The sequence below is a fragment of the Schistosoma mansoni genome, chromosome W, assembly GCF_000237925.1.
Source record: "Schistosoma mansoni strain Puerto Rico chromosome W, complete genome".
NCBI classification, from domain to species: domain Eukaryota; kingdom Metazoa; phylum Platyhelminthes; class Trematoda; order Strigeidida; family Schistosomatidae; genus Schistosoma; species Schistosoma mansoni.
Window position 1 is genome coordinate 1,929,864 of NC_031502.1, and position 27,865 is coordinate 1,957,728.

The following is a 27,865-nucleotide window of genomic DNA, read 5'->3' on the forward strand; positions in this document are numbered from 1 at the left end:
CGTTTATCTCAACGTGGGTTTACGCAGACCCATCCACTAGATTTTCTTTGTTGCAGATGTTTTGTTGGCATCGACCTGTTACAACATCATAACTTACTCGTCGACACGCGCAAACGGAGGTAGGTAGGCTGAAATACTAATTTATCTGTTTGTTTAACATCTTTTTATGGTTGTAGATTATCCCCAGTCACAGTAAGGCACACGATCGTCCCACACTGCCAACAAACACTCCGTAGGCATCCTGAGATATAGCAAACGCAACAGAAATCGCTATGAGTAACCAGTAATATTACACATCACATCACGACTACTGAACCACCTGTATTCTCGAAAGTGCGCCAACTGGCTCCCGAAAAGCTGAGGTTGGCCAAAAACGAAGCTAATCACATGGTAGACTTAGGAATCTTTCAGCCTTTAAACAGCCCATGGGCATCTCCCTTGCACATGGCGTCCAAGTGGTAACTTTGGATGATTTAATGCGAAAAGGGTTCCTGATCGTTATCGGTTGCCTCATGTGCACGATTTGACCGCTACCTTGAAAAGTACAACTGCTTTTTGAAAATCGACTTGATTAAAACATAAAATCAAATCCCCAAGGCTGCTGACAACATTCTTAAAACTGCTATCATCACTCCCTTCGGTCACTATGGTTTTTCGCACATGCCTTTCGGCTTAAGAATGCTGCCCAAAACTTCTAAAGGTTCATCACTGACGTTTTTCGAGGTCTCAACTTCGAACATGCGTATGTTGATTGCTATTTGATTGCAAGTCTGGACAGAGAATCTAATCTCTAGAATCTGGACCGTGTCTTCGAACGATTACAAGAGCACGGCATTACTGTTAACATTCAAAAATGCCAAATCGGAAGCAACTCCTTAGATTCCCTAGGACACACTACTGATACTCAAGGCATCTGACCCCTTAGAAGAAAAGTGGTGGCCATTATGGATTATTCAGAACCTACCACAATCAAACAATCGCCCAGGTTTTGCAGCCTGGTAAGTTTCAATAGACGGTTCATATCGAACTGCGAGTCTCTTATGAAACCACTAACCAACCAACTTCGTGAAAATTAGAAATCCATCAATTTGGACAATACCGCGAGTAAAGCATTCTCCACAGTTAAGGAACTGATCGGCGAAGCAACACTGCCCGCAGATCAGGACACCCAAGCACCCATTAGTATCACAGTAGAAGCATCCGAATCGGCAATCGTAGGAGTCTTACAACAATGAGTTAGCCACACATGGCAACCTTTGGCATTCTTCTCGAGGCGGTTGCTAGACTCTGAAAGGAGGTGTAGCACATTCGGTAGGGGACTCCTAGCCATGTGTTGTGCTGTACGACATTTTCAACACTCCGTTGAAGGTTGTGAATTCACCCTTTTCACTGACCACAGACCTTTTGCCCTCCCTGTAAGCTCATCTTCAGACAGGTACTCACCTCGGGAGTTTCAACAACTAGACTACACTTCGCAGCTTACTTTAGATATGAAACATACCTCTGGGGCAAACGATGTAGTCGCAGACGCCTTGTCTCGTATAACCTCTTTGAACAGTTTCCAAGGAATCGACCTTCTTAAACTTGCTCAGCTTCAAAAAGAAGACACTGATCTTCAGCACGAGTTATCCTCAACAACCCTTAGACTGCGCATGTAACAGTTGGGAACAAATAGGGAAACCTAGATGTAAATGCGAAATTTGCGATGACGGCTGTGTATATTGCTCTGAAGGTGTGTGATGTCTTCTTTTATTCCTTCGTTTCTTTTGAGAGATTACCCTCTGACAACGAAAGGAAACGTAGTGCTCGACAATCAAGCTTCGTGGGATTGACTTGTATGAATGCAACTTGTTTATTCGCACAATCTAATACCACTCTCACTTTCATTGGTTTCTTGGATTTGGTCACAGATTAATAGTGCAAATAGCTTCTTGGGTGGTGACTCGGATTGAGTTGCATACCTGGAACTGCGACCACATACCCATTTTTTTATTCGTCTGGTGCATGTCACGGGTGTAGCTCCCCGGAAGGTCTTCGTCGCACGTGATTCGACGCCTCAAATGCCCTAATCTTCGTCTGACTAGAGCGTAACACGCGTAAACCATATTTATTTCAAGGTAAGGGAACAACTAAGTAAATTTTATCAAAATGAGTGTCGCGTCCCACTATGTCAATTGCTTTTAAATCATTCAAAGATAGTGATTTATCAGAGGAATGTACGTCAGCAAACTCATAGTTATACATATTTTTAACTGGTCGCCAGTTTGAGAAATATAATTCACAATCCGTTCATCAGTCTTTTTATAGTCTGTTGGTCCATAAAGGACCCATCTTCGCAGTGTACTAGTAGCAATGTGTGCATGTTTTGGTACAGCCAAAAATTTACATCCTCCTTTTACTATCTATACAGAGAAACAATTGGTGTTGAATATGTGATTATATATAAAGTGTTACAAATGTGGTCCTTATTTTGTCGTTACAAAAATCGTCGAATATACAGGTCACTATAAATTTCTGTTTAACCCAACACTGAAAACCAGCTTGTAGGCACAATTGTTTCTAACCGTCCATCTTCAGCTGATCCATTAAGTAATCAGAACGTTAAGTTTACAGCATGGCTCTCACAGCTGCAGTCTTGTTGAACCGATCATTGTCAGTTGTTCATATGTTCTTGGAAATTACCTCTCACTCAAACTATCGTCTGACTGAGTTCTAGGTCAAGCACTTGAGTGACAGACTATGTCGGCTCGTAGCAGACATTATTGCAATATCTCCTTACGTTGGTTAATTATTAGAGATACTCATGACTAATAGAACATGAACCTGTTTAAGGTGCAAATTAATTCCGTTCTTAGATGACTTTAGGAAATATAGTCTTATCCTAACTGGTATATTAACATCAATCTAATCAAAAGCTTGATCTCTAAGACTAAAATTATGTCTATGACCCTAAGAAACCTACTACATTTTGGGACTCTTAGTACCTTTAATGCTTTTTCGTAATCTTATGTTTCAATTTTCTTAGTCAGCAGACAATTTCTGTATATCCGCGGTCACAAACTAGGTCACAGAAAGCGGTTGTCACAGACTCACGTCATGTTTTTGATCGATTTCGGTGATGAGTCCAATTTCTGACAGGTACACAAGTATATTTTTTCTTGGAAAAAGTAATGTTCAGTTTTATTGCATTTTCGTACCCAAGGTGTCTGTTTCCTTACAGATAAGCAGTTCGTTGTGCAAGTCAAACGCTTATGAGAAACCGAACATTTATCACTTATGATTGTAAATTTCCTTGTATATCTGATTATTTCACAAAAAATGTGGGACGATGTTTTAGGTTTGACTGGATACAGTTATTTTTTTCGTTTGATGATCTGTGTCGAATGATTGGGAGCCTACTCGAGTAAGTTGGGAATGGTGTGAGTAATATCTAACTTCGAAATCACAGCTCAAGGTCAGCACCTAACGTAGTTTACCACTTCGTCGTATCAAGATACTATAGATGCTTTGAAGACTGTACAACTCAAAGGACATTATTACAGAAATATATTAGTTAGAGCAGGTACAAGAGAAAGTCTGACCACTACCGCATGTGTTGTCGATGGCGTATAATCAACTGATGCGCGTTGGTTGTCCTCAACCTAGACAAGTATAGATGGACTGTTCGACATCCAGTGACCGAACTTCAGGATGATTTGGGTAAAGCTCTTTGACATTTGACTGCCCCTATATGGTGAACTAATGACAAACACAGGTGTATGAGTTTACCAGAATAAAGTACGTGAACGTTATAGTCAATATAGATAAAATATAGAGCTAGAGAATCTGTTTGACATAATTAGATTATCTCATGTTTTCTTTTAAGGACGTGTTTTTGCATTCACATTTATGAAGTGAGGACGAAAGTGATATGTGGCTGTCGGGCATGAAGATTGATAAAATAGAGGTATAATTTTTATCGCTGCAACTAATTGACCAACTGTGGCATAAAAATGTTAACTGAAATATTAAACAAAGGACACAAGAATCCCAACAGTGAAATAAGAGTACTATGAATACCACAAGATCAGTAACTTAACTAAATACTTTAGCGCTTTGTTTTGTTTGAATCATTCACTGTGGGTTGTACTTTCGGGACGTATTGTTAACTAATATGGCGCTTTCTATAACAATCTATTAGTTACAAATTAAAAAGAATATGTTAATTGGATCAAGTAAAAAGCTTGAGGCTGTAACTTTACATTAAAGACATGGAAACCGTGTCACATCACTCGGTATGTCGAACAAAACATATCTTGCATTTTGTATATGTCATTTTATTGTTTTTGAAAAGATGAAACAGGTTACAACGTACACAAGTTTGTTGTATCCAGAATTGCTGATATTTTCCATTTATCATACTAAATGTTACCAAATTATGTCACACAAAAACTATCAATTTCGCAGTATCTGTAGTTCTGTGTCATTTGCTAAATGTTCAAATCTTCTCTAGTGAGTCTGTGTAAGTTGGTCGATTTCTTAAAAAATGAATTCAATCTTCGAGAAAACTGTTTGACAAAAACTGGTGACTTACGAGAACCAACGTGACCATTGTTTGGAGTCAGTTGCGAATGTGTATACATACTCCAACATACTCAACATTAACACTCAAATACTGATATGAAAATTGGGTTTGATTAGAGTCTTGTGACGAGTTAACGAGGATAATGCAGCCACTTAAGATTGTGCGGTTGCTGATTCTTATAACTACTACATATTGGAACAAACATATTCTGTCGACACATTCCAAATAAGACCAGATCTTCACAGTGATCTAGGTTGAAAAGAATAATATCGGTCGACTGACCGTCGATTCCTAGCACCGAAGAACATAAACCTCGACGTGTTGTTTTGAAGATCATATTGTCTGATTGTTTTCGTTGTGTCTAAATATTTTTGCACTGGCTTAAAGTAGGTCTAAAAACTCCTAATATATGAGCTAGTATGCTTCCCATGTGGTTTCTCGAATGCTATTGCTTTTGTGCTAGATTTTTTATGAATGTGCATTTTGTTTTAGTCAGCTAAATGAAGTCGAATGCCTGTTGAATTATCTATGAACAATTAAGACTTTCAACTGAATGTATGTAAGACTTGAATGTATCAAGAAAAGGCTCTATAAATTATCGTCGGGGAGACACTAGGCGCTCAATGAATTCCGATAACGTTGTGCTCATAATCCAGTCTCTATGCCATTTAACTTTCATTGTTATTTCAGACTATGTTTGTTGGTTATGGTGTTCAGAGAATATATTTACATCTCGTTGATTCCAACTATCGCGAAAGTCTCGTCAATCTTGTGGGGTTGGTGTCCGACAAAACTTCTCCGCCTGTCCAGAAACTTCAGTTGGCCTTTGATAGCTAGTGCCAATTATGGTAAAGACGAGACAATCGTCTGTCAACTAAAGAACGACTTTATCCCTTATCAGCCTCCCTTGTTCTTTATAGACGTGATAAAGTTGCCTTAAAAAATAAAGGACATTCGAAATTCGTTAGTGTTTGGTCACAGGGGTCATTGGTTGAGTAGTGTTAAGGTTATATATGGAGCTCTAAGCGACGATGGTAAATTGGTCGGTGAGATGATGAGTGTGCGCCGACTGAGGTGGTTAAGGTATGTACCAAGTGTGTTTATAAACTGTCTACTTAGACGTACGACATTTGGTGTTATAGAGACAGGTTGACAAAAGCCAGAGTAAACAAATCAAGATATGAAATCAGTCGATAAAGCCATCGACCGTTGATCTGGGTTATGTTGGTAAATACTGACGACTTAGTTAGGATATGACTAATTACTGTGGTCAGTGGTCAGAGACTTTAGATGACATGGCTTGAAATTATTCATGGGGAAGCAGATAAGCCTAATCTTTGTCTTCCATTCAACCTTGAATTCCAGAATTTCCTTATGTATACATTTTACTCTCTCTTTTCAAAAGATATTATCAACTTTTAAATTTGCTCGCTATTATTGTTATTAGATTATCCGGCGTCTTCTATTAATCATCTTGTTAAATTCTTTCTGATATGGTTTGCGTGTTTAGACCACTGCATAAATGGTCCAGGCTGCATTCTGATAGTACTTGCTTGTCTTTGTATTCTTTACACAGGGAGTTTTTAAACCATAGTACATCCATGTGTTGTAAATTTATCAGATAGCGCTTCCTGTTGGAGTTGATGTTTTTAGCGTTTTGTTAACTTTCTTAAGGCCGAATTATGTAACAGATGGTTTCAACCACATATAAATTTTAGATAAACAATCCAAACTTGATAAAATAGTCCATATGTCGTGCAAGTAAATACCCACCTTATTGCTTTAAGACTGAATATAAGTACTCATTGCCGAATATACTATAGTTTGTTCTTTAGTCGGGAGTGTCGCCAAAAAGGTTTACATACTGGAATATTTATACTTACAAGGACTGTTGTGTGATTCAGTCTATTTTTAGAAGTCATGTCTTGATTTATGAGTGATATTAAGTAATTAAAATCATGCGAGTCGTCTATATATATATATATATATATAACTCATATAATCATCATCTGTATGGTACTGTGAAGATAGAATAATGCATTCAGATTCTGCTGGACTGAATTGTCTAAAGTAATAAAATGTTGCCGGATGTGGGTTTTGGTATAAATGCGATCAGCGTCCGTGTATAAGTCATAGGGCCCAGAGTTGTTCCTTATGCTGGTCTATTTACCGTCCTGTAGGTGAAGATAGGCAACATAAGTATGTATATATTCGCATTACCTTGGTAAGAGTTCTGTAGAAACAGTTTGTCCTAGGTGGATTTATCATTTCACATTTCTTCAAATAAAATTGTCCTTTGAATAATAGGCTTTTTACTACGATATTATTCATTAAGTAAACGTCTAAGCATAATTGTTTATCTGATGAAACGAACTACTTCTTGGAACTTCTGAAGAATTCCATAAAAAAAGGAGTACTTCACCATAGGGAGAAGGTTTTACGATTACATACTATAAATCATGGTGAATAATATTAAACCAAGTTATATAGCTTCTTCTCTCATGATTCCCTAAAATGGTATCGAGTGCAAACGATTGGCACTTATTATTGTATGAAAGCTGGACAGTGGATATAAGTATGAGAGCCTTGAACAGTTGACAACTAACTACAACAAACTCGCACATTTGAAATACATTTTGTTACTGATCATTGCAGAGGGATCCACTTCAAATTGTTAAAGATTCTGCATTCTTATAGACGTGGTAGACTATTTGAGAAAACTGGTTATGAGCAAAGATGAAATCTTAGTTTGTATGTCATAACTGGAAATGTGGAAACTGTTGTAATAATCTTGAAACCTAATTTAAATTTTCACTAGAATTTGGCTTCCAAGACCAGAGCATTTGTACCGTAATCTGTATTTCACACTTTGATTTGATGGTGTCAAATTTCACATGGAGTTTACTGTAAATTAGAATAAAATATAATTATGCTGTATAATGTCCAGTAAGGTGGCTTTCAATTTCGAGTCCTCTGTGGACCAGAATTTACATGCATAAGGTAGAAGATGAGAAAAGCATTAACTTTGGGCAAGTTAAATTGACATGATCAGATTAAGATACAATTGTTCTCTTTCATTAGAGAAATTGCTTAACCTGAATGAAACATCTGGATGTTACGACATTTAAACTGCCACCCATTTTATTTTTTCATGAAAACTCTTGTTATCTTCACATCATGTATGAGAAAACGTCAGAAAGTAGAAGGCATGTTTATGTTGTACATATAACCGGTTATTATTTTGAAATTAGTGTTATGAAACGATCGAAAATGAAATCTTGACGCAGAGCCAATAGAGCTTGATACAAATGTTTAATCAGTTGGCAAGATTCGGACATTTATTAAAGATTGCGTAACACTTGCGTAGTCAATGTCTGCTCAGACATCCTATGAGAATTGATGTGAGAGTAGACTGTAGTAAGTAAATTCAAATCAGTCCACTCAATCACTAATTTGCTGGTGCCTATGATGCAGTTGTAATCCATGGTTAAAAACTTTATGCGTGTTAAAACTCGGTCAGCAACTTCCGTATATACCGATCCTTTTGTAATGGATATTACATTATTCCAAATCTTACAGTCTACGACCTCATTCGTCTAGTTTTGCGTAGCTACTTATTTTCGCATTTTTATCCAATCTCACACTGTCATATTCCACTTCTTGTTGGCTTGACTACTCATTTGCATTACTCTTGAAGCTCACTATGACTTCACGAATAATTTCAACCATAAATTGTGAGTAATACATAGCATTGAATTTCTGCTAATAAAGTTAATTTTTACTGATTCATCGTAAATCATCTTCTTTTGAAATATTTTATCATTGGGGAAAATTCAGGGTTATTCTGATTCACAACAGCCTCGTTCATCGTCTTCATCATCATCTTATCTATTATCATCAACGACACCACCAACCTCAAAGTTCATTACATCTAACACACATGATTCCTTACATTCGATAACCGATCAAACTAATGCAACTGGTACTACCTCCACTTCTGTTACAACAACTACTACTACTACCACTACTTCGAATACATCTACGGCTGGGAAATCAACTTATACACTTGGAAAAGAAATTGAAATTGAATTAGGTAAATCACATCTTTTAGTGTTATACATTGTGTTAATATATTGTAATATGATCGATGTGAAGCAAAATAATTAATATTCCGCAATTGACATATTTTTATTATCGGTGAATGTCTGTTTCAATTATTCACAGTGAATTAGTTCAATGTTATTAATTGTCGACAGATTGATACGACGCAATTGGAATGAGACTACAGAGTAATGATCGTATGTTTTAAATATGTATAAATTACTGAAAAGGTCAAATAATAATAATATTGAACAGACAACTTCCTAATATTTAGTAGTAAACATATATCTAAAATGATTTATCGGGTGAATTTATTGATACAGGAATAAAGGAACATCTAATATCCTGTTTAAAGTTTTAAACTCTAGAGGTAAGTCTATAGTATGTTTGGTGTAATTTTTGCAGCATAGTTTTTACTTGTAGAGATTTTCCAGTGATCTGTTTGATTGGCATATGGTCTTCATTACTGGTTGACCTAAATTGAAGGTACACTTGAAATTTACACAACAACTGGCAACTTTACAATTAGTACTGAATTCTCTAGCAATCGACACGGATGATACTTCAAGGGATCGAACGAACGACCTTTTAAATATCCTCCTCACTGTACGTCTGTTATAACTTGTGACCGCTTCGAAGCTCTGTTAGTGTATAACGTGATAATACCGTCAACCAGAGAGCAGCGAATTATCGATTGGACCAGTGACACACGAAACCCGTACGAGCAGTCTAGAGTACTTATCAGTCCTGCTTTCTGCCTAGCCCAGCCAGTTAAGTCCAGAACACCAATAACAGCCTCTGCAGTATGAATCTTTATATTTCAAACACACTGAGTTTATATACCAATCAAACAGACCAAATCGTACCATAAAATAGAAGATAACATTTGCACAAGATTCAGCCAAATGTGGTTATGAACAAGGGAGATAGTAAATGATAGGCAGGGCATAATTCAAGAATGGTTAATCATATAACAATAGTTTATAGGTCAAAACTAAGCTCATAATAAGGGGGACATGAATATGAATGGATCCCAAAGTTACCATTCACTATTGTCACCGGGACTTAACAATTTCATTATGTCAACATCTCATTAGATTTTCCTTCTTTTTGCTTTGTACTAGTAAGTATTTGAAAAGATTGACAGTTTGGTAACTGAGATGAATTACACCTTGCTCTTCTTAAACCTTTTTCTTAGTCGTAATTAACCGATAAGCGATTTTCGCTACGAAACAGTCAAATATAAATTATGTCAAATGCAATATATAAATACAATCTGTTAGGACTCTCATAACTTAAAATGAATAACACTGCTAATTTGGACAAATTTTTCACCAGTGAACATGATCCTTATATATATATATATATATATATATATATATATATATATTGTAAACTTTCTATAAAAACACTTAAGTACATTGGACAGTTCGTGCACATAATTTGTCAGTGTAGGTAATCCAAATATGGAAAGGTAGATCGAAAGTTTGAGGGGGCTTTAATTGTCGTCTTTTGGAACTAATGTGGTTTAAATGTGATGTGAACAACGTAATAGAAAAGCAACGGAAGCTGTTTTTGGTGACTTTATTTCACTCCATTCAAAGTTTGTAAAATACAAACATTTAGTTTTCTCCCTAGGTCATTCTTTAAACCATAAGCTTTGGTTTGATGTATAGTGCACTGTCATACTCTTTTCTGTTCCAAAGCTATAGTAATTCAAACGTAACCTTTTGTACCCTATTTTTCTACCCTAATGTCCGGTTTGTGCATAATTATATTTTTCTAATTGTTTATGTGTTGTGGTCGTATTGTGGTATGGGCTACTTATATCCACATAAGTAGTAAACAACGATAGTCAGGAATAGAATGTATTTCAGTAAAAGATAGAGAAGGAAAGAACAGAAATGGAAAGCAATTGGCATGAAAATGCAGGAACAATGAAATCTGAGACGACTGACTGATATTTGCAAAAGGAACAGTCAAGTTTGAAACAGTTGATGGATATTTTTCAAAAGAAGTATTTACTGAAAAAGTTCTCAGATTTTACTAAAACGTTCTGTAATTTCAGGTTCAAATAAATTCGATTGTACCCACTGGTATTCTTGTTCACTACAGTATTAGTCATCTATTTATGCATACATTTTCTTACATTAATTTAAATCGGGAATCAGGAATAAATGGAGTAGTGTTCAAGTTGACCCGTCTTTTCACTCTGTCGCGTGTAAACCAATCAGATAATAGTCATCGATGTTCACTTCTAGGGAATCCGATACTAGGATGAAACAGGAGTCCAGTGCTTCTAGGTCTTCAATGGTGATCTTAAATTGGTCGGTTTACTACCTCAATAATTATATTTAATTATATTACAATTTTAAGTGTTCACTATTCTATATGAATGAATGTCAATTCATGTTATAGATCAGGAGGAGTTTTTTGTGGATATTTCAGTATTTTCATAGTTGAAATCATGAGTCAGTTGAAACTAGACCACCATGGAAAATCTGGAAGCACTGGACGGCCGTTTAGTCCTATTATGAAACTCCTCAGCAGTGCGCATCCCATAATAGGACGAAATGGCCGTCCAGAGCTATCAGGTTTTCCATGGTGGTCTAGCTTCAATTAATGTTATCTTAATTTGTATGCTTCCAATATTATTACCCTATTTTACATTCAATTTTGTGCAAAATTCAGTCATCTCAACACTGTTGATAATCATAGTAACAATTGTTTTTATTATTATTACTACTACTACTGTATTCATCCATTTATCTATTATATGATCGATAAGCTATATTCAGTCAGCTTATTTATTCGTTAAGGTTATTATTATTATTATTTGTTTTTTAATGATACAGATATTTTACTATTTTTTTTAGTTGATAATTATTACAATGATTCTGTGTAACTGGACAACTGACGTACATATACAAACATTTACACACACACACAAAATAGTGTAAGTATAATCCATGGATTAAAAAAGGGAACTACTTAACACATATATGTATATGACATTTATTTCATGTGATCAGAAATAAATAAAAAAACAAAAAACGATGAACTTGATAAAAAAAAAAACACAATATGACAAAATATGTGCATTTGTGTGAATGTGAAACAAAAAAAGAAACCTATAAAATAGTGTATCCAAAAGCATATAATCTATACAATATAGTGTATTATTGATATGAATGCTTGTATACACATGTGTATACAAATGTATTACATGTAATAAAAATAAGAGACGTCCATTTTTAAATGATCAGAACAAAATGATAATTTATTACTATAAGAAGAATAGACTACTTGTCTATTATTCTCTTCTTATAAATTATACATATATAACTGGAACGAAGTTGTGTTCAGAATGAATCTTTTTTCTAATTTTGTGGTTCTTAATGTTAATATTTAAAAAAAAAACTAAAGAATTCTTAAGAAAAGGGAAACATTCTTATCAACGAACACAATTTTTATTTAAGCAAAGATAGATAGTGACTAGAAGTAGAATCTAATTTGACGCGCGTTTCGTCCTATTTGGGATTCGCCGCCTGGATGAACCTGCATCTCAGAGTTGATGTTCATTCTGCAACTTGAACCCAGTACCTTTTGCTTTAAACGCACAATATGCACATATGCCAATAAGAGACTGACTGGTTACAGTCCTAAACATCAATGGAAAAATTCAAACAAGTAATACTAATTGAATTTAAACTTCACCCTATCGCCCAAATAAGTGGCTATCAGGAATCAGTGGCCGAGTAGATAACGCGATGGTGTTTGAAGCGAAAGGTACTGGGTTTGAGTCCCAGAGTGGAAATCAACTCAGATGCAGGTACATCCAGCTGACGAGTCCCAAATGGGACGAAACGCGTGTCAGACTGGATTCCACTGCTATCCACTATCCATCTTTGCCCACATGAACATAATTTTTATTTTTTTAACGTCATATTTTTGTCTTATATCAAATTCATGATGAACAGAAACTAGAAGTAGTAAATTCAGAATATTGATTTATGTTTTTAACCATTTATTTGTTGATGTTATGATACTGAATTTAAGAAAGTATTTTCTTTTAATCTACCTAAGCTCACAATAGTTTGATTGAGTGACTCGGTCATATTGTAGTGAATAAAACACCGGTTGGAACAATCGAATGTATTTAAGCAGAAATTTCAGACTATCACACTAAATTCTGACAACCATACAGCAAACAGTTAATTTGCAAACTTACAACCAATTGTCTCAATCTTCACTGTTCCTTCTGTAAATATCAGTTCATCTTCCCTATTTCCATTGTTCAAGCATTTTCCTACCAATTGCGCTTCATTTCAGTTCTTTCCTTATCGATCTTCTGCCAAAATACATTCTAGTCTGACCATCATCATATACTATTTATATGGATATAAGTAGACCACACTACAATATATATATATATATAACTAAAATTAGTTAGCCGAGCTCAACATTGTTTCATTCCACAATGTTCTTGTCAGAATAGAAACAGTGACTCAGTTTCATTTCATTTTCGCATATTACCCCTCATGGAGGAGTATAGGCCAAGCACCAGGTTTCTCCATCCAAGTCTGTCCTGGGCTATCCTTTCCAGTTGTTTCCAGTTGCTATTCATCCTCTTCATATCTGCTTCCAATTACTGACATAGTGCGTGCTTTGGTCATCCTATTTTCGTTTTCCCTTCAGGATTCCAAGTTAACGCTTGCCTAGTGCTGCAGTTTGATGATTTCCGTAATATATGTTCTATCCACTTCCAACGTCTTTTGCAAATTTCCTCCTCAGTTAGAAGCTGATTCGAGCGACTCTATGGTGACAATCAATCACAAATGAGTTCAACTTTAAAAACCGTAGTTGAAAGAGTTAATTTATTCACAGAAACAATTGGTAGTAGGAAATCTATTTTATTTTTAATCAGAGTGAGACTAGTATGGTGAATTAACATAAAAATGGTCTTTAAAATGGCTTTTGTGATTAGACCTTTGACAGTTGCTTTGTCCTAATTCAGCTATCCCCAATATTGTGCACTCAATAATTAGTAAGTAATGATTATACCCAGGAATTACGAATCCTGTGATAACCGACAAAGAAGATCATAAGCTCAACTGAATAGCAAAATAGTGCAACTACCACTATTCGCCATAAATAATAACTTTCCCACTTCCAATACATGATAATAATGAAAATTATGCTTATTTAAAAATTAAATCCAGTTTCAGTAAGTGATATTTTCGATTCTTGTTTTTTTTTCGAGTCTCAAATCTCAAAAATAATTTAGAAAGTATTCATCATATCTATTAATTCTAATATACCATAATCCCTGATCTAACACATTTACATGTCTAGCCAGTTTCTTGTGAGCTCATATATATTTCCTATGACTTCTATCAATTAATTTTATTCATTTCCTACTGAAACATTACAATAAAACAAGTTTTATTCAAACTATAACAATGTTATGTATAATTTTGTCATTTATATCAATGTAATATATCATGTTGACTGAATAAGATTTTATTATATTAGTTGAAATCATGAGCCAATTGAAGCTAGACCATCATGGAAAACCTGGAATCACTGGATGGCCGTTTTGTCTTATTATGGGACTCCTCAACAGTGCGCATCCACGATCCCGCATCGCGAGATTCGAACCCAGGACCTATCAGTCTCGCGCACGACCACTACACCACTAAACCGGCCGGCATCCAACTGTGTTAATGTCTAACTTCAACTAATCCACGAAATTAAGCAACCATTCACCGATGTCTTCAGTGAGTTGATGTCTCTCAACAGACCTGGTTGACTCCACTGGTTACTACTTCTCACTAGAACTCCAGTAAATACCTCATGTTTTTTTTTTGAAAATGGACATAACAGTGTCCATTAATTTTTTATTAAAAATAAATTCATTATTCTGTAAAATTAATGGTTTGCTTGCATATTAAACTTTACTAATCTCAGATTAATCTTTTTTTCTTATTTTTTTTAAAAAAAATACAAAAACATTTCGAAGATTAACCGAAATAATTTTTGGTACAGTTGTTAATGTGAAATGGGAGTATTTTAAGTTAATTTTTTAGATCTATGCTCGAAATTATAGAAGAAAAATGGTTGTAATGTACAATGTAACACTTACTTAATTCTTGTTATTTTCTAATAGTTTTACCAATTTATTTCAATTTTAAAAATGATTGAGATCATGAATCAACCAATGTTAGACCATGAATGGAAATCTGGAACTACTGGACGGCCATTTCATCCTAGAACGGAGCAGCCACCGCCAGACAATGGAAGGTGGTCGCGCGATTTCGTAGATTGGTTGAAGTTAGAAATTAAACGTCGTTGGATACCGGTTAAATGGTCTAGAGATTGAGCGTCCGCCCGTGAGACCATAGTTTTCGGGTTCGAGTGTTATGCGCTGGATCGTGGGTGCACACTGTCGAGGAGTCACAAACTGGTATGAAATGGCAGTCCAGTGTTTTCAAATCTCATTAGAAAACTTAACAATTTTCACTACCTCGTACACATGATTAATTACAATTTCAGTAGAAAGTTAATTTGAAATACTTAATTTAATGTCAACACTAAATATTAACTTACCTTGTTCAATTCTGCATTGAGCTACGCTTTTTGTATGAATATAACTTGTAAATAATTTAAGAAATAATTAATTCTTGTAAATTAGAGTAATATATTTTAAAGGGTAATGCTGTTTTTTATTCCTTGAATGTAGGTTAGTTGTTTTTTGATATATGTTAATAATTCATTTTTCAATTGCATAGGATTATCACAATGTGTAACAGCCGTAGACATTACCATTTAGGTAATCGGAATGCAAATTCAAACACAACTTTCCTCAACTATTCAGAACTGAATATAATTCGGTTAATACCTTTATTATTGACTATTATTCAGGTTAATTTAAGTTAAACACTGGATTAGCAAACACTGCACAATTTGATGTGACCGGCTTGCGTTGTTTACCGAGAAAACAAGTGATTATTCTAATCATTTTTTAAATAAATATTTCTTTATTCATGTGGATCATTGTCAATTCTTAATTGAAAGTTATTCATACATGAAATAAATTTTCACAAACATTTAACATAGATTATTTTTTGTATTCATTCTATCCAATTTTATAACTTATATGAATATTCGTCAAGATTAGAACGAATAACTTTGACTAAAATTGGGCGCCGAGTATAGAGAAGTTTATACATGTGAAAATTATATTTGGAACAATCTCAGCGATTGAAGTTTAAATAATTTTAACGTTTCGTCCAGCTAACTTGTCTGGACTTCTTCAGGGTAATAATCAAAATCAAAATCACCAGAGAAATATGTAGTGTTTTTTAACGAACATATCAAAATCTATACTACGTTAATCCAATCATATTTAAATACTTAATTTAGTAAATAGGATAATATAAGTCAGTTAACTGATAATCATGGATCGTGGATGTGCACTGCTGAGGATTCTCACAATAAGACGAAACGGCCATCTAATGCTTCCAGGTTCTCCATGGTAGCCTAGCTTCAATTGACTCATGATCTCAAGTATATAAAATTTCATAACTGTTCAAAATAAAATTTAAAAATAACTTGCCTACTTATTTATTTAAACAAAACTTACAAATTGTAATAATAATAAAATTTATAATTTATAGAATATTTGTGTCATCTATATTACATAACTGAAACTACACATAAACACAAATATATTCATATTCATTATGTACTTAGATTATGAGTAAAAATAGGAGAACTCTTCTGTAATTTACATAGCTGAAAGCATGAGTCAATTGAAGCTAGACTACCAAGGAAAACCTGGAAGCAATGGACGGCCGTCCCGTCCTATTGCGTTACCTCTCAACAGTGCACATCCACGACATCACCTCGCGAGACTCGAAACCAAGACCTACCAGTCTCGTGCCAGAGCACTTAACCGATAGACCACATCTAACTTTTACTATTTGCTAATGTTATTCTAATATTAACCTATCCAACAGTAAATTAATGATTACCATTGTTACAACATGTTTTGAAACATATTCAATCGTTAAGCTATTGAAATGTCTTATATGAACGTTTTCTTTTTAAAAAAAAAATAAGGGGAAGAAAATATAATTCTAATATGTTGGGAAATCTTCAACAGGATTTATCGTGTAAACTATGATTTCTTCAAACAAACAAAAAATGAAGGAAGGAAAGAAAGAAAATTAAATCAACGGTACATTTACTAATATACATAAATAGATGAAAATGTTTACGACTAGAAGAGAGTGTAGTATATTAAAATAAATAATAAATGAAAATAATGTAATGTGTTTCTAGGTCAAGGTTATTAGTAGTACTTCATTGTGCACCTTTCATATTTGACATTTATTCAATCTAACAACAATATAGGCAGATATATATACATATATAATGGATTAACTTTCATATTGTAAAATGTTTCTCTTCTTATAGTACATAAGATGTAAATTAAAAGCAGAATACAATTTATGGTTTATTCAATGTTTCAGTTTACTTGGTGTTTCTTTTTACATTTACTGTAAATCATTATTTCATTTTTGTATTTTTATTTTTTAAAAATATTCAATCTTTTTCTCTATCACAAGGGGATTTTGTGGAGATTTTAGTAATTTTTTTATATAGTTAAGATCATGAGTCAATTGAAGCTAGACCATCATGGAAAACCTGGAAGCATTGGACGGCCGTTTCGTTCCATTGTGGGACTCCTCAGCATTGCGCATCCACGATCCCGTCTTGTGGGATGAATGTTTTTATGTTCTTATTAATTCACTTCATTTGGATTATTAGTTTGTTAAGCGAACATTTGGTTTTTAGAATAAAAAACAAATGTTTAGAGAGAACCAATAGGGTAAAATAATAGTTTCACAGTTGAATTCACGAGTTGATCTAAGCTGAACCACTATTGGAAACCTGAAATGAGTGAACAGCCGTTTAGTCCTAGTATGGGACTATTCAGCAATGTTGATCCATGGTCCCACATGTGAGACTAAAATCCAGGACGTTCAGTCTCACTGAGCCGGCATCCAACAGTGTCAATATCTAACTTCAATGACCAATGATTTTGCGCAACCGTTCATCCATTGTTTGAGGTGGATAACTGTTTCATACTCTACACAAATTGAAATCCACTGATCACAGCTTCTCAATAGAACTCTAGGAACTCCATCTTAAAGCTAGTCATTAGGAAAGACATGATTAATATCAGTATGAGAATTTCTGGAGATTGTAGTATTTTTACAGTTGAATTAATGAGTTGATCTAATATTTATTGAATATAAATTTTTGGTAAATAAAATGCACATTAACCATTCCATGAGGAATGCTTATAATGAAATGAATAATATCCACTTTGTAATATTTTTAGTGTTTCCATTAATTATTGTCTATTTTGAAGTAGAATAAGGTGACATATATATTATAGCTGTATTCATTACAAAGTCATATAGGAATAGATATTGTTGAACAGTAAAATCAATAGACAATATAAGAAAATAAAAGATTTTTGTGCAATAAATGACTGTTATACTGATATATATAGTGTATCATTTCATACGTTTGAATTGTTTTTTGGTAGGATATTGATATAAAGTTGACAGAGTGATAAGTCTTGTTGATTGAACGCTATACTCGGATTCTAATCTAGTCTTGTACCCCCAAGCTAGATCTACACAGCGACTTGAACACAAGAGAAAAAGCACAAAATATACGAGAAGAACTGTATTCCAAAGGTTCATTTATGTACAGAAAATATAGGGTTTTTATAGTATTTTAGAAGTTCTTGGGTTTTCCTGAAAATTCTAAAATACTACTAAACATAGTAGTAGTGTAGTAATCAGCCAATCAGAACCTCTATATGTGACTTTTCATTTTCTCAATATTTCTAGCAAGACGTCTAATGAAACGCTGATTGGATAAAATGCTTCTTAGTGTTTCCTGAGCTTGTCATGTCTATTGCGGGAAATTCGCAGGATCATCCTAACACAGGGCAAGTGAACATGGGATTTTTATATCATAAAAAAATGAATATAATCATGAGAAATTTAGTTTATTCCAATAATATTATGTGTAAAAGTGTGAGTGCAAAAAGAGACATATTGATAGAGGATACTTGATAAAATAAAGATATCTATATCGGTTAAGTGCTCTTGCGCGAGACTGGTAGATCCTGGGTTCGAATCTCGCGAGTGCAGGAACGTGGATACGCACTGCTGAAAAGTTTCATAATAGGACGAAACGGCCATCCAGTGATTCCAGGTTTTCCATGGTGGTCCAGTTTCAACTGACTCATGATCTCAACTATGAAAATATCTATATATACATGATAAATATCATTTTTTTCTCTTTTTAAAGATAACTATTATTATTGTAGGTTACTGAATCCTTATTGTTTCTTTTCCTATTTATTTCTATTTTTTTAAAAATGGAAAATAAATCGGTATTTTTTTCAGTCACGAGCTTTTTCAAATCCCCTTTATCAATGTATATTATTCATAATAATAATAATAATAATGATAATGATTGTCATAAATTTCGATCTGTTTTTTAAAAAAAAATAATTTCATTTCTATATTGTTTTTTTTTATAGGAAGTGGTGTATCTAAGGAAGATACAAAATTAGCTAAAAATGATAAAAATGCTATTGATTTTGTATTCGACTATTGTAAATTATGGTGTAAAACATGTAAAGATTTAGTATTAACTTTAGAAAAACGTGCAACTGCTGGTAAGTGATAATGAATAAAATAATTTCTGATTCATAATGTTTAATGATTAATTATTTTTTTTAATGGTATTACATTTTATATTACTTATAAACTTTATGCATCTCTGTTTTTATTATCATATAGTTTTGATATAACATGTAAGTGAGTGCGTGCCCTGTTTAGTATATGAAGTGATGATTCCCACCAATAGGAGAGCAGTGATTTATCGATCGTCCAATGATACACAATAGCCGTATGAACAGTCTTGAGTACTTGTCAGTCCTGCTATCCGCCTAGCCTAGCCAGTTAAGTCCAGAAAACCAATAACAGCCTCTGTAATATGAGTCATTATCCTCAAACATACTGGGTTTATATACCAATCAAACAGACCAAATCGTACCATAAAATAGAAAATAACATTTGTACAAGATTTAGCCAAAAGTGGCTGTGAATAGGGGGAATAGTAATCAATAGACTTGGGATAACTCAAGAATGGTAAATCGTACAGTAATAGTCTATAGGTCAAAATAAAGCTCATAATAAAAGGGACACGAATATGAATAGTTTAGTTACTTAACAACTATACAATAAGAAATATACATATCATATTTGTTCATAAATACTTCTCGAAGTTACCATTAACATATCTCCACTAGATATAACACCTCCCCTTTTTTGAGAGATCCGGAGTTGATATACGGATGTTAAATTTCTCGAATTCAAGTTTACAGTCTCTATTATATTAATCCAAATTATAAGAATTTCAGTCCTATAGATATTTATTTATGGCCTAAATAACTCAGTGGTAGCATATTTGATTGGGATACTGGGTGATGTATGCTTCATAATCATAGGAAAATCAATGTTTATTCATAATCACATTCTGATTACAAGTGCTAACCATCACAGGGTGTTCATTGAATTTTTATAGTTGCAATCAAAATCAACACATAATGAATGATATACTATGTCACTTCTTTTAATAGTACCTACGAAATTATATCAGTAATATCGGCTTAAGAAATATGATATTAGTTGGTACTCAATTATCAATCATCATTATGTACTTTCTTTTGGTATTTAGAATAATTAAAGTTTTCATAAAGAACAAATCCTTTGAAGATACTATATATATATATCACAAAACAAGGTGTCATTTTAGCAATATTTCTAAAATTAAGACCCGAAGGCAATAGTTGTATACAACGGAATATAACACCTAATTCAAAAATGACACTTTGTAGTTAGATTTTTTCTGTGCATCTGTTTTAAACTTTATTTCTTTGACTAGGTGCTTAAGATTTGAATATAGTTAAGTACCATTGAAATAATGTTAATAAAGTGGTGAGACTGTGAGTTATGGTTAAAGCAATCGGATTTAAGATATCAGGTCATTTATTTGGCTAAATAGAATTTCGGCATTATAGCTGATGTCTTTCCGTGATGAAAACGCTAACTATCAACCGCAAAAATTAATCTTAATTCCCCACACCGGTTTATAACCTTCATCTAGCTGTAGTATGCAGATAAACATTCTCAAGGTCATTTTGGCGTCGCTCACAGATTGTCCAAAAATTACAGTCTCACCAAGCCTGTTTATTGACGAACTTCTCAATGTAAAAAAAAAGTTATTCTGTTTAGCACACTAGATGGGATTAGATTGCCGTTTATTGATTAGGGACTATTAAACTCAATCTACTAGTTGAATGAAGTCTATATTGCTTTCATTAAATTGATTTTTGATATCTAAGAAAGTATACATTATTTAAATGATCATGAATAAACATGATCAGATTAACATATAGATAAAATTAATGCTTTATTATGATCTACATAAACTTCAAGAGGCTTAGTTATTTCTGCTGACGCTTATGTAAGAATGTATGTTACAAAATTGATTAGCCTTTCTCTATTGCACTCTTGAATGAAATTCATCAGTTTTCGTGTGTCTTCTGTATGTTTTCTAAATGTGAAACTGACCCTTTATAAAAAATTATAAAATTAAACTCTCCTATCTTATAAGATAGTTCATCAGTGGTTGTGTGATGATATATCTCCTTGAATTAAACTATCCTATACACAGCAACTCGGGATGAAATACATCTGAGTTGGATCATGTTGACATGATAATTGACCTTACAAAAGTAAATAAAGTATTCAGTCTATTAAATATTAATAGTCCTTCACATCAATTCTGACATTAAAGAATGACTTGTAAGTAGAAAATTAAAAGAGATATTTTATATTATTATTTGATTAATTTAAACAATTTAACAAGTTGCCTACATATCTACTCACAATTAAAGTATTAAGTTAATTAGAATTGGTTATATATTACAAAATCTCCTATACTGTACTAATTATTATTAATAGTTGAATTCATCAGTCAATCTAATCTATATCACCATTGGAAACATGAAAGCTCTGGACTTACGTTTTGTCTTAGTATGGGACTCCTCAGAAGTGCGCATTCACGATATGATTCAAAAGCTTATATTATTAGCTACCTATAGAATAAGAAATTAGTGATTATTTATTATATTAAGAATTATCATGTTCAGTGAAAACTTTGATTTTTATAAAATTTTAATTAGTTCAAAAACTTGTAAAGTTATTCAATGAATAAAACGGATTACCGCAAATATCGTTTGAATGTTTCTCGTTTCTATCTACTTGTTTTTGTAAATTACTAATCACTATTTTACACTTTTTTTATGTTTTCTAACCAAAAAAAAACATTTTTCAATCTGTGGATTTCATTGGAAACCAAAAAACAAAACAAATACGGTGATCATGATAATACAGAAAATGAAAGTACACGTATTATTATGAAACAATTTCAATTATTGGAATCAAATACAATTAATCAGGTTAGTTGTTAATAATGCTAATTTTATATTGAAAAATTATTAAAAAAAAGAAAAACGAAAAAATAAACGAAATATTAACTATTCATTTTCATTAACATTTATATATAAAGTAATTTTATTTCCATGTTAATTATGAACAGAAATTTATTATCAGAAGGGGTTAGAGTTAGACATAAACACCATCGGATACCGGCTCAATGGTCTATCGGTTAAGTGCTCTAGCACCAGACTGATAGGTCCTGGGTTCGAATCTCGTGAGGCGAGGTCGTGAATGCGCACTGCTGAGGAGTCTCAAAGTAGGACGAAACGGCCTTAAGGCAGTGCTTCCAGGTTTTCCTTGGTGGTCTAGCTTCAATTGACTTTTGGTTTCAACTAAGAAATTTATTAGCATATAATCATCTTCACTGCTAAATTTTTGATGTAAAGAATAGGGTAGTTAGTTTCACTCGAAAGATCAGAATAGTTTACTATAAGATATATTTCTGGATGTTATTATGTTTAAAAAATATTTTAAGTCATATAAAATTGATATTATGATTTGTTACATCCTAGATCTGTCTACTCACTTTCGTGCCGAGGATAACTTATCTAATGTTGATTAAGACCTTGACGCGATGGACTGACTGGATTAACCTTGAGGCTAGTATGTGTGAGTTCGAAGTGAGGGTAGAGAGAAGAAAACTATTCTATCCCTGATTGGTTGACAAGTATGCGCGAGAGAGAAGATAAGACAACTAGAACACTACTCGCTGTATTCCAAATTCCGATCTGGTACCCGATTTCAGATTAGTGTAAAAAAAATACATGAATAAATAGATGACTAACCTGATCACAACGTGCAATAATTAGGAAAACACAATTATGGCCAAAACTGGGGGATTAGAGTAGAAATAGAGCACAAAAGGTCACGTCTAAATTACAATAGCTTTAGAACAGAAAAGGCTATGACAGTGAATCCTACATCGAACGAAAGCTTATGATCTGTAGAATAGAAAAGGGGCAGAAGTAAATGTTACTGTTATACAAGCTTTGAATTAAATGAAATAACGTCCTCAACAATAGCTTCCGTAGTTTGTTAAGGCTTCTTGTTTCGCTGTTCATATCATAATTGAATGAATAGACTGAAATAAATATGAAATATTGAAAATCATTTCATTAGTCTAGTAATAGATTTGTTGTTGTAAACTCTGAAATTCATGTGTTTCTATCTTTTAATAGATTTATGAGTACATACTGTTGAAAATTCAGTATTGTTTTTCTACGTATCTTCAAAGGTTGTTTAAGTGAAATCAATTCTTAGTGTAAACTATGTTTGAAAATTTAATCTAACTCGAATTTACTAGTGGCAAATTTTTCTTCTCAATATTTCTTGATAATTTTAGTTACTCTTTATGAATACTGATAAAAAGATGTGTACAACTTGTTTGAGACATATTGCATGTTTGAGACTAATCATTTTGTTAAAACAAGTAAAGTAACTTACATCCTAAATAATGTACAGTAAAGGAACTTACTCAGAATACTGAGAAATCGACACCTATGAATGAAAACTAAACGATCAAATAAATATGAGATAACATTATACGCGAAACGTATGGTCTATACAACAGTTCAACAATTGAAAACTGTCAGGAAAAAGGCTTCAAAGATCTGTTAAGTGTGTAAGCAATAATTCAAATTTCATTCTCTCTACTTTGTAGAACGAATTAGACTAAATATCGCAATGTATATGTGTTTGTATACCATAAAGCAATTGTCAGCTCAACTAAGTCATAATTTGCTTTCTAATATATTAGACTAAACAGAATAAATAATCAGTCAGTTATAGCATATTTATTAATGTTTGGTATTGAACTAATAATAGAAATTACTTGGATAGTTCACATATCAGTTAATCATATAAAAGGAACTTATCAGTACGCCATAATACATTTATAGATGAAAATAATTGACATTGGTGATTGTTGTTTCATTGGAACACATTGAAAAGCAGACATATCGTGGGTTTTATCAATGTTTTCAATAATTTGTCCCAGTGATGATGAATGATTGACAAAATTTTGATGAAATGTTGTTTACTGATAAAGACATTATGGAGTGATATATAGTTAGATTAACATTCGAATTTGTTAAGGTGCCTATAGATGGGTGACCAATTGTCTTTTACATAAATTGAAAAGTTATTTATTGTTTAGTTCTATAGTTTATTGTTAGTTTAACACTTTATGAGCAATCATTATTCCAGGTAGAAGTGAACTCATCATCTTCATGTCTCACAGATAGCTTCATAGTATTAGGTTCCAAGTTTGGAATTCAACTGTATATGTTGTCAAATTCAAATAAGGACTGATAATATTATAAACCAATTCATCTTCTAAATACTGAAATTTTTGATTGTAATAGTAAGCATGATTCGATTCTGTCATATTAAAGTGAAGTTTAATTATTCCATATAACAATGAAATCGATGGCAGTTGAATGAGTTCTTACTTATAACAGCCAGTGGAGTTAACTTATTAAAACATTCATATGGATTTTTACTTCGGAAGATTGTAGTCACCAGCTAGTCAACTGAAAAATGCTAAAAATCAATGCAACTGATGCATACAAGTTTGAATTTACGAATTTAGATTCAGAGATCAAATGATACATTGATTACTCAAAACTTAAAACTTCTTGGCTCTCTCAGGTTTAATGATTTATGTACACAGAACTGACGTTGCGGTTGTTAAACTAAACAAAACAACTATGTATGATGGGTTTCTTGAAAGTATTTCTGAATATATAAAATAGTAGCTTTTTAAAAATTATAAGTTTTTTCTATTAATGACTTCATTAATGTGATTTTATTTCAGAATGGTGCTCCGTATAAAAAACAAACTCTCAATTTATGCCGAATGGTAAGTGTTGAATATGTTTTATTACTATTTGTGTTAAATATGTTTCTGTAATGATAATGTTGAACTCTCTAAGGTAAATGGTTTCATTGAGTAGCTTTCAGTATTATTCTGGAAAACATCATCAGTGCTTACTTCATGAAGAAACCTGTTAGTTATTAAAGGTGCAGCGTAATTTTAATAAAATATAATATTGGTTTCAATGTTAATTTTTATTACATGGTACATGTTTCGTGAAAATTAAGTGACTGCTCTTAAACTCATATGTTTGAAATTCACTTTCCATTAGAGATGACCTTATATAATTAGATAGATTCAAGCTAAACCACTATAGAAAACCTAGAAGAACTGAACAGCCGTCTCATTCTAGTATAGGAACTCCTCAGCAGTTTGCATTCATGATTCTGCATGCAGGATTCGGACCCAACGCCTCTGGTCTTGCGCGTGAACGCTTAACCTCTAGATCACTGAACTGGCATCCAACGGTGTTAATGTTTAACTTCAACGAATCCATGACTCGTGAATTCAACTATTAAATTACTACTGTGTCCAAAAATCCTCATTCTGACATGATTTGATCGTTGAGCATTTCATATAGACATAATGTATGTACAGTATTTTTAGTTTCAAAAAGTTTTTTTTTCAAAATAAATGAAAATCAAACCATAAATAATAAAAAAAGGAAAAAATTTAAAGATAGTTCATAGAGTGATTTCATCATCGTCTGGAGGTTGTCAACTAATGGGATTAGACGATTCATATTTCAATAATGTAGAAAACATAATAGTAATTGAACTTAAAGTTGAAATCTGATGCTTGTAAATTTTCCATTCAATATAAAATCATTGGATAAGACGATCGTGACACAATGCTTAATAATAAATTAAATTCAATAATGTAAATTTAAGTAAATTAACTTTTTAATTCGATGAAATACCTATTAGAATTATTGAAGCGAAATATGAAGTTTCCGCTACATTGATTGAAGTTTGTTTGATAAAATCAATGTACCTCTAAGGTAACAAAGTAACTACCTAAACATTGATTGTATTTTTAATTTTATTACAAAATATAAAAAAAATGTTTAAATATTTTGGTAAATATATTCTAGATGATTGATCATTGTAAAGAAGTTGAAACGAATAATTCCAAACGATGCAGAGAACTTCTTGAGGTAAGTGTTCTACAGAAAGTGTCTTACAAGATTCAATTTGTATCCAAATTTACATATATTCATTAAACTATTATTGTTTTCAGTGATTTGAAAAAGCTGTTTGATAGGCTAAATATACTTATCAAACTCGAGATTAACAGTCCATGGCCACATAGACGGATGTTTTTATTATTCTGATCGCATTTAGTCTCCTATTATACGATAATAATACTACTACCTAGCATTGTACACCTTGATGAAGGGTAACTAGGCATACGCATTATATATGGAAACCTGAAAATCGGATAAAGTTTCATAAACTCATTTGCCAACGTAACTACTTTTGTTCACTATTTTTTTGAAATCTAGTGAGATTATGTACATCAATGAAGTGATCAAATCGTTCTCTTATAGTATTTTTGAATGACAGTGAAGTAGTGAAGAATTAACCTTTAAGCAAGACTTTAGAATTACACCTGATAAGAAATAGTACTAAAAGTGTTTTTATTGTCCTTCAAGTCATTTGTTAGTCTCTTAACTTTATCATCGTCTACATTGAACAGAACAATGTTATTTATTCGCTTGAACTGTATAATATTTTCTTCAAGTAAGAAAAATGTTCCGGCTAAGTCCAAACAATAATAAATTAATCTCCGGATCGTGATAAAAACTAGTGGGTTAACAGATTTCGAGAAGAAACTTTCAATTGCCTCGTAAACAAAAAACGATAGTTTTGGTTGAAGGTTATAGCTAGCGAATTTCTGTGGATCTAGTAGATAAAATGCTCAATGGCAAATATTCAAATGTATTTATTGTTGTGTGGTGTAGTTCAACAATTGTCTAACTTCAGTAATGATCAGCTGTTTTCATTGATGAAGTTATCTAATTAATATGTTGTGTTTTGTGATTTACTTATCAATCTACAAAATGTTATTTTTGAATACACATTAGTGAGTTCAATGAGTTTCTTATATTTGATTGACATTGACAGTTACCTCCTTCATCAAAAAATCTTTCGATATGTGGAGATATCCTTAAATGAACTTACAGTGTATCTTGTTTTCAATTTTAGAAAGTAATTGTGTCTTGACATTTAATAGCATAGCATTTAGATTAGTTTAGAGGGAGTCAACAGTACATCTGCTTAGTTATTCAAAGTAAAAGACTTAAAATGATCATATATTTGGACCAAAAATTTTATTTTTTTGCAAACTTTTCACTTATTTAGTTAATTCTTGGATGATATCAACTTACATAACATGAATGGGAAACAAATAGGGTTGATTTTAGTAATAATAGTAATATATTAAGTCTTCTTGATAGCATTAGTATATAATTTTTAACCCGTTCATATGCTGCTATTACTTTCTTCTAAAGCCTAAATCTTGCTATTAGTTACTTTTTCTACATTTAATGACCTTTAGGTACTAATGGATCAAATGTATCATAAACGTCCAACTGCTCACATGTTAACACATTTTTATTGCTTATTTACCAAAGTTGGATCTATTAAAAAGTGTCCCTTTTGA

The 27,865-nt window shown here is 32.8% G+C and overlaps 1 protein-coding gene across 1 annotated transcript; it reads left to right on the forward strand.

The window, feature by feature from the left end:
- Positions 1-1,705: 1,705 nt before the first annotated feature.
- On the forward strand, positions 1,706-27,865 carry Smp_142870 (hypothetical protein; the record flags this gene model as incomplete). Its single annotated transcript, XM_018799894.1, has 7 exons — positions 1,706-1,732; positions 8,402-8,657; positions 19,299-19,436; positions 22,222-22,286; positions 25,142-25,186; positions 26,295-26,357; positions 27,761-27,865. 7 exons carry the CDS (start codon positions 1,706-1,708, stop codon positions 27,863-27,865), a joined length of 699 nt encoding a protein of 232 aa, XP_018653762.1.